Genomic DNA, 17,797 nt, shown 5'->3' with positions numbered 1-17,797 from the left:
TGGTCAGTGAAGCCAGGTTACAGGTTTATTGTATGACCCTCAGTTTCAGTACTGGTTATACACCATACTTGAGGAGGAAAGAGATACTCTACTCATTTTCTGTCTTCTGTGGTTTCCAGGAGCAGTCCTGGTTGAGAGGCGCTGTGAGTGAAGTGAAAGTTGCTCAGTTGTGTCCAACTCTTTGCGACCCTATGGACTATACAGTCCATAGGATTCTCCAGGCCAGAATACTGGAGCGGGTAGCCTTTCCCTTCTCCAGGGGATCTTCCCAACCCAGGGATCAAACCCAGGTCTCCCGCATTGCAGGTGGATTCTTTACCAGCTGAGCCACAAGGGAAGCCAGAGAGACACTATTGATGGAGGAAGAGTCAGTGGGTGACTATTGGAGTAGCAGACAGCCACTCAAGGAAGATGAAGGTTTCCAGGGAGAAGGGGAGAGAATAGTTTGGAAATGGGAACAAGGGAGGAACAGCAGCCCATGTACTCCATTTCCAGGGCTGGTGGGAAATGGGTTATGGAAGAAAAATCAGCCAGAAATGAAGAACGTTTTTGAGGAAGGCTGCCTCAAAAGGCTAGCTGGGATGTATTTTTTTTCCAGCTTTGTTGAGATATAATTAATGTATAACATTGTATAAGTTGAAAGTTTACAATTTGACAATTTAATAAACATGTATACTGTGAAATGCATACCACAATAAGATTGGTTAACACATCCTTCACCTCACATAATTACCATTTTTTTGTTGTTGTTAAGGTGAGAACATTAAAGTTCTACTCTCATAGCAACTTTCAAGTATACAACACAGTAGTGTTAACTACAGCACCATGCTATACATTACATCCCTGGAACTTCCTCATCTCATAACTTTAAGTTTGTACCCCTTGACCAACATCTCATTTCCCCCAACCCTCAGTCTCTGTCGACCATCATTCTACTCTGTTTCTATGAACTTGGTTAAGACTCCACATATAGGTGAAATCAGATAATATTTATCTTTCTTTGTCTGACTTATTTCACGCAGCATAATGCCCTCAAGGGACATTCATGTTGATGCAAATGACAAGATTTCCTTCTTTTTTCTTTCTTTTCCTATGGCTAAATCATGTTCCATTATATGTATATATATAAAACCACATTTTATTGATCCTTTCTTAGCCTGCTGATGTACACTTAGGTAGTTTTCTATCTTGGCTACTGTGAAAAATGCTGGAATGACTATGGGAGTGCAGATATCTTTTCAAGATAGTGATTTCATCTCCTTTGGATAAAGTATTCCAAAGTGCAATTGCTGGATCATATGGCAGTTCTATTTTTAATTTTTTGAGGAACCTCCATTCTGGTTTCCATAATGGTTGCACAAGTTTATATTCCCAGTAACAGTGCATGAGGGTTCCCTCTCCTCTATATTCTCACCAGCATTTTTTATCTCTTGTCTTTTTGAGGACAGCCATTCTAACAAGTGTCAGGGGATAGCTTTTGTGGTATGATTTGCATTTCCCCAATCATTAGTGACATTGAGCATCTTTTCATGTATTTGTTGGCCATTTGTATGTCGTCTTTAGAAAAATGTCTATTCGAGTTCTCCATTTTTTAATCAAATTGTTTATTTTTTTGTTATTGAATGGTATGAGTTCCTGTTATATTTTGCATATTAATCCTTTATCAGATATGGGGTTTGCAAATATTTTCTCCTATTCTGTATGTTCCAGCTGGTTTTAATTAGAGCAAGAAGGTGGAGACTCAGCTCAGAAAGCAGCTTGGGAATATGCAAGATTTTGCTAGGAACAAATTGAGACTCCAGTTGAAGTGGGATTTGAGGGGGTGGGGTGTGGGGGTAAAAGCTCAAAATGGGAATCATGACTTAAGCTTAAGTCAGCTTAAGGGATGTACAGAGTGATATGGGGATTAGTGTGGGGGTGATGAGAGAGGGCTTGGAGGTCTTGTGGCTGTGGCTATCGATGAAAACCTGGATGTGAAGCAAGGTGGTACTCAGTCTCTGGGGCCGATGGGGGAGGGGGCTCATTCCTCCTTCTATCTCATCATCATAGCCTCCTTTTCAAAAGTTTGGTCTTTCCAGCTGCTGAAAGCCATGCTGGCCTGAAATGCCATGAGGCAGAGGTGCTGAGGTGATTCCCCCAAAGTTCTCAAAGCTCTTTGCCTTTCTGAAATCCCACTGAGCTCTATCAAGGCCAGGATGGGGGCTACTTTTACAAAAAAACAACAAAACATGTGGACCTCTAGAAAGGGTGTTCTCAAACGCTGGTTCCCAACAGGCAGCAGCAGCTTTCCCTGAGAATTTGTTAGACATGCAGAGTCTTGCTCCCCACCCCCACCCCAGTCCTACTGCATAAGGAACTCCAGGAGAGGACCCAGCAGTGTGGCTTTAAACTAGGCCACCAGGCGAGTCTCAAGCTCACTAAGGTTTGAGACCCACTATTCCAAAGGAACTCAACAAACCAAACATCAGTTTAAAATGCAGCTGACTGCCGACCTTGTTCTTATGAGCCTTAAGTCACAGCGCATTAAACGTGAAAAGACTTCTTCAAGGGTCCAATCTGGCCTTGTACCTTACATGTGAAAGGTTCAAGTCAAGGGAGTGTGACTTGTCCAAGCCCTCCCGGCAGGACGGATATTACAATTCCAAATAACCAAAACAAAATAAAAACAACAAAAAATGCCCTAGAATCTGGGAAGTGGTTGTTCCAATGGGCCATCCAGTTGCAGACTTAATATATTTAAATATAGATTGCTATTGTTTGTGCGTTCTCCATTATTCAAGTCAGAGCAACGAGGTCTGTCTTACTTCACCCTGGCTTTTTAAGGTTTATTTGGTTTCGTTTTGTTTTGGGGAATTGCTGAAATGCAGCTTCCTAATGCAGACCCTGAGCCTCTGAGGAATGCAGCAGGCTCCGCAGGAACAGGAGGCTTTCTGCAGACTGATAAGTCTGCAGACGCTGTGTCTCTATTCTAACTTTTGCCATTTCCAACTCACCGGGACCCTGGGGAGAGGCGGACAGCCGAACGCTGTGTGTACTGGAGCCCCGGCTGCCTCGGCTTCACCAGAGATTTAGCCTGAAGTTTTGTGACAGATGGAGTTGATAGTCTCTCCACGGAAAGGGGAGGAAAAAAGCGCCAGTTTTTGACAGGCTGCAGACGCCCGGTGCCTCTGGTGGTCGAAGGCTGCGTTGCGCCGCAGTTAAGGTAGTTTGCAAACTCCCGCGCCTGGATCGCAGAGGCTGCTGTAGGCGGCGGTTTCCCTTAAACCGAGGGAGACTGAAACATACGCTTGAATAGAAACCTTAGAGGATGCCAAGCTATCCCCTTCCTCTTATGTTCTGACTGCGGCCAGAAGGTACTGCGCAACATCCCTAAATATTTTTAATGTGTTGTTTTTTCATCACCGTCCGTTAGAAACTTTCCTTCTTAAAAAAAAAATTTAATTTGACTTATTGGATTTCTGTCTTGAAAATGACAATGCCTGGCTCCAGGGCCATACCTGCCAGATCGGTAAATGGGAACCAGGGTGCTGAGTGGGGGCTGAAAAGGGTGGTGAATATTGATATCCCCCTAGCTAAAGCATTTGCCTCTTTCTTGTGTGTGTCTGGGTTTTTTTTTTTTTTTTTTTTTTTTTTTAAGTTTCAGAGTTCCACATTAAATTCTCTGGGTTCTCTCCTCCCCGCCGTGATGATCCGGCAAAGATGGGGAACTCGGAAAACAAACTGAATTTTGAATTCAGTCGAAAGCACAGATGAGGGCCAGGCAGAATTAATAAAAGTACCAAATAAATAAATAAAACAGAAGAAGAAGAAAGGAAAAAAAGAAGAACCAAACAAAAAGGACCGTGGCCAAGCCGGATGCAAACAGCTGCCCCTGAGCCCGGCCCGCTGGTTCCGTGCGCGGGCAAGGGCTCCACATCCGAGCCTCCTTAAGAGTAGGAGGAGCTCCCGGGCCTCTGTCAGGCTCCTTAAGCCGTTCCTTTCAAGCCCTGAATGCCTGAATGTGAGCTGCCCACCACCCTCCCCGCCCTCCCCCACTCCGCAACCCCACTCCAGCGGCTCGTAAAAAAAAAAAAAAAAAAAAAAGTTTCAACAACAACAGGCGGGACCAATAGCATCTCGAAAAGCCGGGAAAGGGGGCCGAGCAAAGGGCGAAAGAGAGTGGAGAAAGGAGAAAGCGGGCAGGCTTGGAGCGCGCGGGGCCGGGGCTCGGCGAGCCGGAGGAGCGTTGCTAATGTTTTTGTTTGTTTGCTTTTCCATGCATGCATAATGAGGGGGCACCGCGGCACCACGCGGGGGCTCCCGGCCCACTTTTGTATTTAAAGCCTCGCAGCGAGCGAGTCTGCAGCCGGGCTCAGCGGATCCGCTCCCCGGGCTCCGTGTCACCCGAGAAGCCGCCGCCGAGGGAAGCCCGGGAGCCGCTGCCCTCCCGCCGCGCCGAGTTTCCCGTTTTCCCCGTGCCGCCCGGAAAGAGCTCCCCGGAGCCGAGGCCGGGGTCGCCGCGGGCGGAGGGGGAGGGGACGCGGGCGGCCGGGCCGCGGGAAGGCGGGCAGCGCCCGGACGCGAGCCAGGAAGCGGCGCGATGCGAGAACCCGCGGCGGCGGCGCGTCACTGAGTCCGGGAGGAAGGAGCCGCCGCGGCCGCACAACGGATCTGCAGGGGCAAAGCAAAATGCACCCGCGGCGCCGCGCGGTCCCGCAGCCCCGCCGCGGCCCCGCGGCCAGCAACCTCCGAGGGCGGCAGTGAACGCCTCCCGCCACTGCCGGGGGCCGACCGGAGGGGCTCTCCACGGCCGTGCACTTCTAGGAAGACCCCGCAGCCCAAGCGAGAGCCGACCTTCTGCAAGCAGTGGGGCAACAGCCGGCGTCGCGCATGGATTTATGAAAACACTCATGCAAGAAGTTGGCAGGACTGGGGCAAACTTTTCCGCCGGCTTTGCGTCCGCCGCTCCCCGCGCCTCGTCTCCTTTCCGCTCCTCGCCCGGCGGCCGCCGCTGCCCGCGATGGTCACAGGGCTGCTGGGCGGCGGCGGCGGGGCCCGCAGGGGAACCGTGCCGGGCGCCTGGCTGTGCCTGATGGCGCTGCTGCAGCTGCTGGGCTCGGCGCCGCGGGGCTCGGGGCTGGCGCACGGCCGCCGCCTCATCTGCTGGCAGGCGCTGCTGCAGTGCCAGGGAGAGCCGGAGTGCAGCTACGCCTACAACCAGTACGCCGAGGCGTGCGCGCCGGTGCTAGCGCAGCGCGGCGGGAGCGACGTGCCGGGGGCCGCCGCCGCAGCTGCAGCCTTCCCGGCCTCGGCGGCCTCCTTCTCTTCGCGCTGGCGCTGCCCCAGCCACTGCATCTCGGCCCTCATTCAGCTCAACCACACGCGTCGCGGGCCCGCCTTGGAGGACTGTGACTGTGCGCAGGACGAGAACTGCAAGTCCACCAAGCGCGCCATTGAGCCGTGCCTGCCCCGGACGAGCGGCGGCGGCGCAGGCGGCCCCGGCGCGGGCGCGGGCGGGGTTTTGGGCTGCACCGAGGCCCGGAGGCGCTGTGACCGCGACAGCCGCTGCAACCTGGCGCTCAGCCGCTACCTGACCTACTGCGGCAAGCTCTTCAACGGGCTGCGCTGCACCGACGAGTGCCGCACGGTCATCGAGGACATGCTGGCCATGCCCAAGGCGGCACTGCTCAACGACTGCGTGTGCGACGGCCTGGAACGGCCCATCTGCGAGTCGGTCAAGGAAAACATGGCCCGCCTGTGCTTCGGCGCCGAACTGGGCAATGGCCCGGGCAGCAGCGGCTCGGACGGGGGCCTGGACGACTACTACGACGAGGAGTACGACGACGAGCAGCGCACCGGGGGCACGGGCGGCGAGCAGCCGTTGGACGACGATGACGGGGTCCCGCACCCGCCGCGCCCGGGCGGCGGCGCTGCTGCGGCAGGCGGCCGCGGGGACTTGCCCTACGGGCCCGGGCGCAGGAGCAGCGGCGCCGGCTGCCGCTCGGCACCCCGAAGCGCCTGGACCCTGTTCGCCTCCATCTTGCTGCTCCCGCTGCTCTTTTAGCCTTCGCGCCCCCCGCCGTCGGCCACGGGAGGGTCGGCGACGGGGCACCTGTGGCTCGGGGACAGAGGGGTGGTCGGGGATTTTTTTCCAAAACGTTTTCTAGGTGGTTTCTGCCTAGCTGATCTCCCGCCCTCGACTTGTCGCAGGATCCTTGCCTCCTCTCCGGAGCAGGATTTTTTGGACATCTTTCCCTGCCCCCATTCCAGGCTCCAGAAACTCCCCGCAGAAGCCGGCCTAGCTCCAGACCCCTGGGATGAAACTGGCCTGGCAGGGGGACAGAACCGTAGTCCTGGACTCCGAAGAGAGGATGATGACCAGTGGGGCCTTAAGAGTTTCAAGGGACTGGGTTTGGAGCGGGAGTTTTGAAGAAGGATTTATATTTGCATAGGGACTGTTTATTAGTATTTCTTCTGGGGGGGGGGGGGGGTCGGGGTGTGCCGGTATCGACTTTTATTGTGGCCAGTGAGGACATTGCAATCGTAATTGATTCTCGTTTACTCTTGGTTTCCGCGCCCAGAATTGGTTTTGTAAGGGGGGGGGGGGGGAGGCGGGGGAGGTGAGGGCATGAGAAGGGTTAATTTTCCTGAGTTTGGATAGTTTTGAGCCCTTGACTTTAATTTCATTGCCACCACTCAAATCTCTTAGCACATTGCTTAGGATTAAGGATCCAAAAATGCTATCTAGAGAGTTGCTAGTGGTGTTGAACAATGCAAGTTTTTATTTAAAAGAGCTCTGCACTGCCATTTATGAAAGCCTCTTTATGATGTTTGTTTTGTTGTCATTTTTGTTCTTTACACCAAGAAATTGTATGTACAAATATGCAGAGAACATATATTGCCTCTGCTTTTATCAGGGCGCTCACCCCTGGTACTTCGTATATAAAATGTATTAAAACTGGGATTTGTTACCAGTTGCTGTATTTTGTATATAGAATTTTTATAAATTGTATGCTTCAGAAATAATTTATTTTTTAAAAAGAAATTAAAAAATTTAAATCCACATCCATGGTACACCTTTCTTGCCTGAAATGTAAAGAATCCATTTGTCACCAGGGATCCAGAACCACCATCAATTGTGAAGTTTGCTCTATCTAGAACAGTTTAAAAATGTACAGTGTATTTTATAGATTTGAAGTTAACATTCTTATTTTCAAGAGAATTTATGAACATTGTAGAAATGTATAAATGCATTTCCAAACTGCCTTAAACATTGTATTTTTATAGACTTAAAAAAAATCCTATGTTTTAAGTAACTGTGGCTTTGTGTATTTTTATTTTTTGGTTATTTGATTTTATTAAAATGTGTACATCAGTAAAGAGTTTTAAATAATGAATATGGTGTAGTTACTTTCCAGAGTCACATTGTGGTTAACCCAATAATGGGTGAGAAGCAGGGTGGAGGGGCCACTGGGAATCTATCAACCATCAACTGAAATTAAAATACAGTACAAGACTAGAAATGAGGGCTATTATTTCTGCCTTCAATTTAATGAACAATTAAACATCTGTAAATGAGGCAGCTAAAAAGATATAATTTGACTGGTCTCCATTGGTATTTACATTTGTGGAGAGGCTTGGCATAGTTTGGGGCTAACCCACACATCTCTTTACCCTCCTTCCTTTCCACTGGGACCCCCCCTCTTCACCCCCACCCTCTGGAGTCTCCTCTCTGGCTACTAGAAGTCCTTGTCCTCCTACAATCAAACATGCCAATAACATCTGTTACCAATAGGTCTTAGGAAACCTGGGAGATTCAACTTCAAAGTCATTTTCACACTTTGGGTGAAAAAGTACAAAATTTTGTTACAAAACATTCAGGCGGGCAAAAGTAAACACACTGGGGAGAGGAACAATTACCAGAACTTGTAATATTGTTGTGAGGAGTTGTTTAGCAGTGGGCTGAAGGCTGGGTTCCTGCCAGAGCTACTGATCTACACTCAAACGCCCTTAGATAAATAATTACACTCTTAAGCTGTGTCGAGTGCTGATACACTTGACCTTGTAAATAGAAATGTTTGCAGTAGGAATAAACTCCGGCATTGGAAAATCTTTTAAACATTAACACAAAAGAGAGCGCTCTGTCCTCTGGGGATTTGAGTCTGAACCTCGCCAAGCTAGGCACTTGCAAGGGGGAAAAAAAGTTTATTTATCTTCTATTCCTGGTGTTTATTTAAAGCTTTTCATTTTAAACTCGGTGATTGGAAGGCAAGTCAGGAGTTTAAAAGTCACCACAAATAAACTTTGTCTGAGGGGTCGACAGATTAGCAAGATCTCCTGTCTCTTTATATGATATTAACATGTGCTGAGAAAACATAACCAGATTTCTCTGCTGCCTGAAGTAATTAACAAAGCTATGCCCCCTTCCAACTTCCTCCCACTCACTCCCACCCCTACATTGGAAGTTTCTTTTGCCTCTAACTCGCTCGGCTTCGAGGCATTTCTTAGTTCATCTAAAACCAAGATTCATATATGTATGGCATTAGAAAGCCTGAGATAGTTGTGGTGTCAGTCAGCCCAGGAGAGTGGTGTGTGGCTAGAACCGGGTCACCTGAATGGTTGAGTAAACATATTGTTAAAATAAAGCTGAAAGCGTTGTTTCTTTGGTAAGTGAACAAAGAGTATTCCAAGAGACTTGTAAATGAAATCAGCTTTCTTTACAAAACCAAGAGTTAGCAAATGCTTCTGCATTTGTCCTTAAATATATTTAAATCATCTCCTCCTGTTATTTTAACACATTCTTGACTAAAAGTTAAGTCTTTGTCCCAGTAAAAGGCCCAGTTTTCCCCAGTACGAAGTAAAAGGCATTAGCACTAGAAAAGGCCTGATAATTAACTGCTACAATAAACTCACGACTTGATTTTACAGGGTCCTGTCAAAAGCATCTGCCTGGAGTAAATCAACACAACTCACTCTTGGGGAGCGCGAGGACTCGAGGCTTTTTGCTTTCTTCTTTGGAGAAAGTGAACATTGATCGGTGGTCCATTTTAATTTAAACAGTTCTACTCTGGAGCCTAGGAGCCCCCCTCAGCCCTCTGCAGACCTAGTGAATTCCAGAACAGGTTGCTGAGATGTTAGGTTCCTGGATTATAGGTTGCCATCTGCTCCTGGGCAGAAAAGATTTTTACAGATGTTGACATCTGTAATATCTCACGCTCTCAGGGGAGCCTTTGGAATTTTGGACATTTGAGAAGGCCAAATGTCTCATGGAGAATGCCTGGAAGTACCATTACTGAAGGCAAGGGAGCCTTGGCTTTTCCAGGGTAGTGTTAAAAAGCACCCGACTTCTAACAGAAGTCTTCCAGGGTGAGAGCAACTGCTTTTTGGAGTTCATGGAAAATCTGTGTCCTCCCGGCCGCTCCCATTTCCCTGTTAGCAGGTTTGCATTCTCCGTGACAGTTGATTTGTCTTTGGAGGCACTTCAGTGACAAATGTTTAAGGGAGTGTGGGACAATGGTGGAGAACAAGGGGGCAGTTCATTGAGCTGACAGTGACCATACAGTAAATGGAAGGAGGTTCAGGCTTCACTGCTCACCCAAGCACACGGCAACGCTTTTGTGTATGACCACAATGGACATAACATAAGGTCTCTGTTTATTTTCAACAATATCTAGCAATGTACGCGGGCAATACACGTGTGTCAAGTGGGAAATGGCCAGAGGGAACTAAATTCTTGCACTAAGTAGCAGGATATCCCTTAGCGTGGGCAGGGTCCTGACGAATGTCCATAACGAAGGAAACCACACGCTTCAGGGACCACCATGCTCTGACACGTCTGGGGTGCACTGCAGCTCTCCCAGGGGAGTCCACAAGGGTGAAGACAACTCATAACCAGCAGTCTCTCTGGATTGAAGAGTCATGAGAAACCATGTAGAGTGGGAGGTTCCTTCCTCACCACTCCAGCACCCCGATTCCTCCCAGCAATGCTGTGTTGTATAAAATGAAAAGAGAGGAGTGTACCCTGAGAACTTTCCAAGATTGCAGACTCAGCACTGAAAATCTTCCCACTTTCAACTTTGCCTTTGCGTGATTAGCTCACAGGTTTCAACAGTGGAAGTTCTCCAACTTCCTCATGTGACCCTTTTTGATCCCATGAAAAAGAAAAGCACACATGATTTGGTTTCTGACATTTTACACCAAGGACCTTCGGAAACAGGGTCAGTTGACCTGGTCTCTCCCAGCTCCCCAAAGCAAGGTTGTTGGGAAGCATCTTGTTACAATGCCCATGGCCCAGGAACAGTTCCAGGAGGCTTGGGCTTCCAGTGGGTCTAGCAGCCTTGTGAGTTAAGTAAAGTCAGAAGTTACTGTATTCTGTTGGAGAGATTGCTTCTGCTGGACAGTTGAAAAGCTTCACCCTTGACTATTTGAATGACATAAGTAATGTGCTATTAGCATAAATACCTTCTAAGTCATCCATTTAATCAATTTCTTAAATAACAGAATGATCTACTACAAAATAGTGGACTGTATACACTATATTTTGGCACAAAGATGGTCATTCTCCCACTAGTAACCAGGGGCTCTAAATAAATGATTTCAACAATGTTTTATTAAAGGACGACAAGAGCCCTCCAGCTGCATTAATCGGGGAGAAGTCGAGTGGCACTTTTGTTATGGAAATGTTAAGCACATAATAGCACTGCCAAACAATGTGCAGCCACTTCATTCTTTCAGCCATGCTGACACCTCTTAAAGAGGAACTGCAGGGAAGGATGTGGGAAAGATTTGCTTTGCGAGAAAGCTTTCAGCTAATATTTTGGAGGGCTACCTCCAAACCCTGTGTAATATGCATGCAATAGAAGCAAGAAAGGCTGCTGACATATTGAAAGTTTCCTTACCTTATTTCGGGAGCTTCGGTTCCTTAAGAAAATCATATATCTACATTTTTTTGACATGGCATTTGTCAAACTTATATTTGGGTGATTTGGTAGTGCTGCAAGTCCAGTTTTAGAATGTGGATCAAAGACAGTTTCTCTCGATGGTGCTGATATATACTGTAGTAGCTTTACTGAGTTCCCCTTAAGCAAGCAGGGTAAGTCTGCAAACAGGTGTAAACACACGTTGTCAAGGACATCTTCAATCTATTACCAAAAAAAATAAGTCCTATTATCTATTTCCAGACTTTATGGACATCTTTATATTCTCTGGTTATCACTATGAACTTTTCTGTTTATTTCTATATTTAAATATAAGATATTTGTGGGTTCTCGGGTGCTAGAATGGAGTCATTTTCTCACAACTACCAAGTATCATAATAAGGAACATTTCAGTGAGATTTGAGGACTTTTAGATAGATACCTCTTTTATGAAAGTTCCAGTCATCTAACCTTTAATTTTAACCCTTGTCTCCTCTTACCTGTCAAGTAGTTATGCCTGTTTGGTGCATCCTTCTATAGCGAACATTGATGTAAGCTCTTAGGATGATGGAGACCTTTGCCTGTAATCCTGAACAAGTGAGGGGAGTGGAGGGTGAACAAAAAGAATCTGCTTCAATGTTACAGATATCTGTTGAGGAGCTACCATTGTGTGTATGATGTACTTTCATCCCTGGACAAGCTGACAGTCAGGATGGGGATACAGACACCCATGTCCTTTCAACATCACATGGCGAGCATAGAGGAGGATGATCAGATGACTTAGCCTGGGTTTAAGGAAAGCTTGGAGAAAAAGACAAGCTTGGAGCTAAGTCTGAAGACAGAAATGGACATTAGCAAGAATAGCGGAGAAGACATTTCCATCAGAGGGAACCACACGTCCTAAGGCATGGAGGGACTGAACAACAGCGTGCACACGTGTGTGTGTGTGTATGCATGCACATGCGCATGGTTGCTTATGTTTATATGTGTGATTGTGTCACCAACAAAATGTAAAGTGGGAAGTAACAAGGATAGGGCTTGGAAGAAGGGCTAATACCAGGTCATAGGAGCCTTGAAAGTCATTCTAGGCATTGACTTTATCCTGCCCAGTGTCCATTATAGGAAACCTCTGCAAACTCCCAGCTGAAGGTTCCAGAAGTTCACCTTCTTGAACAGAGTACATGGTGGTTTTAAAGCATGAAGACCAGAGACAGGGACAACAGTTACTGCTAGGTCCAGTTAAAAAAAAAGTCAGATCACTGTGATGGGTCAAACATGGAACATTCAGGGAAGAAGACCAACCGCTGGACTACTAGGTTTCAGGCTAGCAGTCCTCAGGAAAGAAAGATTCAGAGGCTAGTTGTGTTTGGGGATATAAGGAATATCCATTTGGCAGTGCACTACAGAAAACCAGCTTCAGGGCTGAAGCTTGAGGCAGGAGTCAGACTTATAGAGTGGTCATCGTTAAGACTCTAAGAGAGACGCACCCAAAGAAAGTATAGAGAGAAGAGGGCAGTGGGCAGAGGAACAAGTGCCCAGGAAAGGAATCTCAGAAGGGAAAATAGAAGGGCAGAGGCATCGTAATAGAAGCAGAAGCATGGAATGATAAAGCTTCTGGACATGGACACCTAAATATGAAAATGCTTGAGACCAGTGCATGTGTGTGTGCTCAGTATATACAATCTAGGTCTGCTTGTGTCAAGAGATTGAAATCATACTTTTTGTATCACACTGATTCTCAAAATGTGGCATTGCAGGTAATTATAACTTTCTTTCTTATATAATTATTGTTGTTCTTGTGCAATCACTAAGATGTGTCCAATTCTTTGCAACCCTATGGCCTGCAGCAAGCTTCCCTGTCCTTCACTATCTCCCAGAGTTTGATCAAATTCATGTCCATCGAGTTGGTAATGCTATCTACTACTCTGCCCCTGCTTCTCCTTTTGCCTTCAGTTTTTTCCCAGGATCAGAGTCTTTTCCAATGAGTCAGCTCTTCGCCTCAGGTGGCCAAAGTATTGGAGCTTCAACTTTAGTATCAGTCCTTGAAATGAATATTCAGGGTTGATTTTCTTTAGGATTGATTAGTCTGATCTCCCTGCAGTCCAAGGGACTCTCAAGAGTCTTCTCCAACACCACAGTTTGAAAGCGTTAATTCTTTGGCACTCAGCATTCTTTATGGTCCACATCTCATACCCATGAGTGACTACTGGAAAAACCACAGCTTTGACTAGATGAACCTTTGTTGGCGAAGTAACATCTCTGCTTTTTAATATGCTGTCTAGGTGTGTTATAGCTTTTCTTCCAAGGAACAAGAGTCATTTAGTTTCATGGCTGCACTCACCATCTGCAGTGATTTTGGAGCCCAAGAAAAAAAATAAAATCTGTCACTATTTCCACTCTTTCCCTTCTATTTGCCATGAAGTGATGGGATCAGATGCTATGATCTTAGTTTTTTGAATGTTGAGTTTTAAGCCAGCTTTTACACTCTTTCACCCTCATCAAGAGGCTCTTTAGTTCTTCTTGTTCCTTAGTATGATAAGACAAAAAGAAATGACACTGGAAGATGAACTCCCCCCCGACCCAGGTTGGAAGGTTCTGATACACTACTAAGGAAAGCGGAGGGCAATTACTAACAGCTCCAGAAAGAATCAAGCAGCTGGGCCAAAGCAGAAATGATGCTCAGTTATGGATATGTCTGGTGGTTAAAGTCTGACGCTGTAAGTTCAGTTCAGTTCAGTTGCTCAGTTGTGTCTGACTCTTTGTGACCCCATGAATTGCAGCACGTCAGGCCTCCCTGTCCATCACCAAGTCCTGGAGTTTACCCAAACTCATGTCCATCGAGTCAGTGATGCCATCCAGCCATCTTATCCTCTGTTATCCCCTTCTCCTGCCCCCAATACCTCCTAGTAAGAACAATATAATTATATGTTTCTCAAATTTTATCAATGAATATATATTACTTATTTTCAAATTTAAATGTTGTTTAGTAATATTCAGAACCCTATAGAAGAAATAAGAAAAAGTAATTTCACACCTTTGATAGCTAGCAGTGTTACCTATGTTTCAGAGGACTATGACCTCCCTACCCTTACGCTCAGTCTACCTCAAATTCTCATGAAGTGATCTTTTTCTAAGGTTAAAATAATTCAAACTGTAAAATTACTCTGTTTCAAAAAGCAGAGTAATTTGTCCAATGGGACACATGACAAATGAAAATAAATCATAAAAACATTGCTTCTTGTTAGAACAAGAACTGTCTCAAGAGATCTTTTATTCACTCAACTCATTCACTGATTCATTCATTCATTCAATCAGTGTTTATTGAGTGCTTACAATGTGCCAAGTGACACTCTAGATACAAGGTATATAGCAGTGAACTAAAAAGTGAACTTTCCTGCCCACAAGGAGTGTGGGCCAACATATAAATCTGTTTTCTGAATCTTGTTCCCTGTGCTTTTCGGTCTTGTAACAAGATCATTCTTTCTGTATTAAAGAATGACCACACCCTCTTCTTTCTCTATACCTGTTCACTAAGCGTTTTGTTTATCTTTCCTTTCTCAAAATGTGTTCGTGCCTCACAGATATATGTGGGAAAATACAAACTTTTATATGTATGACTAATCATTCTGGGTTTTTTATGTGTTTTACAAGTGGAAGAATTAAATCCCATAATTTTCAGTTCATTGTATGGTTGTCTTCTAGCAAAGTTCTGATAGAAAAGTTAAGCCAAAATTTATTACAGCACTTTTAGGAACTAAAACATACCTTAATTCTTGACATGTGCCTAAATGAAAACATATGATTATATGCTGGCAGAACAAATTATCTGCAAGTAAATGAATCAATCACAAACTTGCGTACTACATATTATTTTTTAAATAACCATAGTAAGCTCTAGAAATAGACAACAGATACACATCACTTAAATGGTCAAATGAAGCCCCTTGTCTCATTGTCAATTGACATTTTTTTATTTTTGCCAGAATTAATCTACTGTAACAAATAGTATTTTTTTCAAAAGGACTGCTATTTAGGGTGCTCGCAGGAAACTGGTTATTACATGGCTTCTGTTCACAATAGACCACCCCAAAACTTAGTGACTTAACAGCTGTTATCATTTATTTGCTCATGATTTTGTTGGTAGGCAATTTAGACGGTGGACTCAACAGGGCAGTTCTTTGCTGACCTTTTCTGGGCTCTCTTGGCTGTGGTTAGCTTGGGATCAGATAGCGGGAGGGTATATTCCTGATGGCCTCATTCACATGACTTGGAATTGGCTGGTGTGATGGAAGCAGCTGAGACATGTGTTCCTTACATCTAGCAGGTTGGCCCAGGTTTCTTATTATGACAGCTGTACTCCAAAAGCAGCAAGAGAAGAAAGCACCAAAGTGCAAGCACTTTTCAAGCTGCATCACATTTGCCAGTGTCCCATTGGACAAAGCAAGTCACAAGACCAGGCCCAGCTTCAAGGGTAGAGAGGTAGACTCTGCGTCTTGATGAGAAGAAAGGCAAAGTCCAATTGCCAAGGAGCATGCACTCAGAGATGGGAAGAATTATGGAAACCAATTTGTAAACACTCCCACAGTTACAAATGTGGCCCTTGAGTTCTGCAGGAATGACAGGAAGAAAGAAAGGTTAGAGAGTAGTTTATAGCTTTAATTTTCAGAATTTATAGAATGTTAGATCCAAAAGGCAAGAAAAGACCTGAAATACCAGCCGACTCTTTTATTCACAAAAAATTTACAATGTGATATGATACATAGTAGGACCATTATTTCACTTTCTTCTGCTTCAAAATGTTTTACTTTGCATAATACTGTACTTTTTGCCTTTCAGAGAAAATTTAGAATTAGCTTCTGATATTTCTTTCAAAAGCTTTCATTGAAACTTTGGGATTGGGTGTAATTCATAGATTGATATAGAGACAACTGGTAGCTCTATAATAGTCTTTCCATCTTTCCAGTTAGATAAATATTATACAGATCCATAAACAGATTTTACTATACATTTTCAACTTTTTTTATTCAGGTTTTACTTCTTTCTGATTTATTTCTAGGCACTTCGTAGTTTTTGTTGGATGATGGTGATGATGATAATGACATTGCCTAATTCATTATTGCTGGCATGTAGAAAACTTGAGTTTTGAACATTGATCTTGTATCTAATCACCTGTTGAGCTCTTATGGGCTTTAGTTATTGGGAGGAGATGCTCCTTGATATTTTAAACATATAAAACTGTATTAATGATTATCAAACTTTCTGGTTTAAGGAAGATTTATACTTTTAAAAATTACTGAGATTTTTGTCTATGTGGGTGTGAAGAGTTAGGGGGGCACAATTTCTAACCCTGCTATGATTTCTGATATCAGTTGCAACTTTGAGATTCAGTAATTCACTGGGAGGACTCACAGAACTCACTGAGAGCTGTTATGCTCACAGTTTCTCACTGGGAAAAAGTTTATAGAGCAGAAACAGGGCAAGTTGTCAGCAGAGCTTCCATGCTCTCTCTTCATGGGGTCAGGGTATATGTGAAAATACATATAGATTACAGCCAACCAGGGAAGCGTGCCTGAGCCCCGTGTGCAGAGTGTTTATTGGGGCTCCATTATGTATACATGATTGCTTGATTGATTGCCCAAATGGTTGATATCAGTCTCCAGGTCGACTGATTCCATGTGACCCATGAATCACATTATTGGCCTTTCTTGTAAAACCAGCTCCTACTATAAGATGTGGCTAGATCCCCAACTTAAATAACTTCCTTACTACCTGTTTAATCCAAGACCTCCAAGCAAATAAAAACCTCCAGAAGCTGAGGGCAAAGGCCAGACCTTATTTGGGCAAACCCCACGGGCTCTGTACATCCATATTTGCTGTTGTGCTGTTCTCAGTTGCTCAATCCTGTCTGACTCTTTGCAACCCCATGAACTGTAGCCTGCCAGGTTCCTCTATCCATGGGATTATCCCAGCAAGAATATTGGAGTGAGCTGCCATTTCCTCCTCCTGAGGATCTTTCTGACCCAGAAATCAAACTTGCGTCTCCTGCGTCGGCAGGCAGATTCTTTACCACTGAGCCACCTGGGAAGCCCCATACTCATATTTACCATATTATAAATCAAAACAAATGCCTTTTAAAAATGCAAAATAAGTAATTAAGAATAAGAAACTTATACATGTTAAGATAATATATTTTAATGAAAAATGTCTTTTTTTTTAAAAAGTCGTGAAAAGGCAGCTAAATTTCTATATCTGCTTCTACATTCAATCTAATCTTATATGATATAAGAGATACACTATATATATGTGTGTGTGTATATATATGTAAAACAGGGATAATTTAATTGTCTTTTCAGATAATTATGGACATTCTTCTTTGATATACTACAATACTCAATAAGTGGTAGATTTTTAAAGCTTAATTGTTAGGTAGAATCTGAAATCATATCCATAAATATTTCATAATCTATGATGTTAATTCTTCTATCTTGCCATTTTAATGAAACTTTCCTTTATGCATGATTTTAAATTTATTTGATTTTTGAAAAATGAAAGTGAAAGTTGCTCAGTCGTGTCTGACTCTTTACAACTCTTTCAACTGTATAGTCCATGGAATTCTCCAGGCCAAAATACTGGAATGGGTAGCCTTTCCCTTCTCCAGGGGATCTTCCCAACTCAGGGATCAAACCCAGGTCTCCTGCACTGCAGGCAGATTCTTTACCAACTGAGCTATCAGGGAAGCCCCTTTTGAAAAATATTTGTTACTGAATTATGAAGATAATTCAAATATCAACACACACTAATTTATAGTATAAAATAAACAATGCTTGTTAATATCATCACCAATCTCATCATAAAATTCTCTAATTAGTGGAAATATATTAGGTTCATAGTAAGAGATACAA

General features: G+C 44.6%; 1 protein-coding gene across 1 annotated transcript; it reads left to right on the top strand.

The window, feature by feature from the left end:
* The first annotated feature begins 4,080 nt into the window (after window positions 1–4,080).
* Window positions 4,081–7,376, top strand: GAS1 (growth arrest specific 1). Its single transcript, XM_027550164.1, has one exon. It carries the CDS (start codon window positions 5,000–5,002, stop codon window positions 6,041–6,043), a length of 1,044 nt encoding a protein of 347 aa, XP_027405965.1. The 5' UTR covers window positions 4,081–4,999; the 3' UTR covers window positions 6,044–7,376.
* The last annotated feature ends 10,421 nt before the right edge of the window (window positions 7,377–17,797 follow it).

The sequence above is a fragment of the Bos indicus x Bos taurus genome, chromosome 8 (assembly GCF_003369695.1).
Source record: "Bos indicus x Bos taurus breed Angus x Brahman F1 hybrid chromosome 8, Bos_hybrid_MaternalHap_v2.0, whole genome shotgun sequence".
NCBI lineage: Eukaryota > Metazoa > Chordata > Mammalia > Artiodactyla > Bovidae > Bos > Bos indicus x Bos taurus.
The sequence above is the reverse complement of the archived record's forward strand: the minus strand, read 5'-3'. Positions and strand labels throughout refer to the sequence as shown.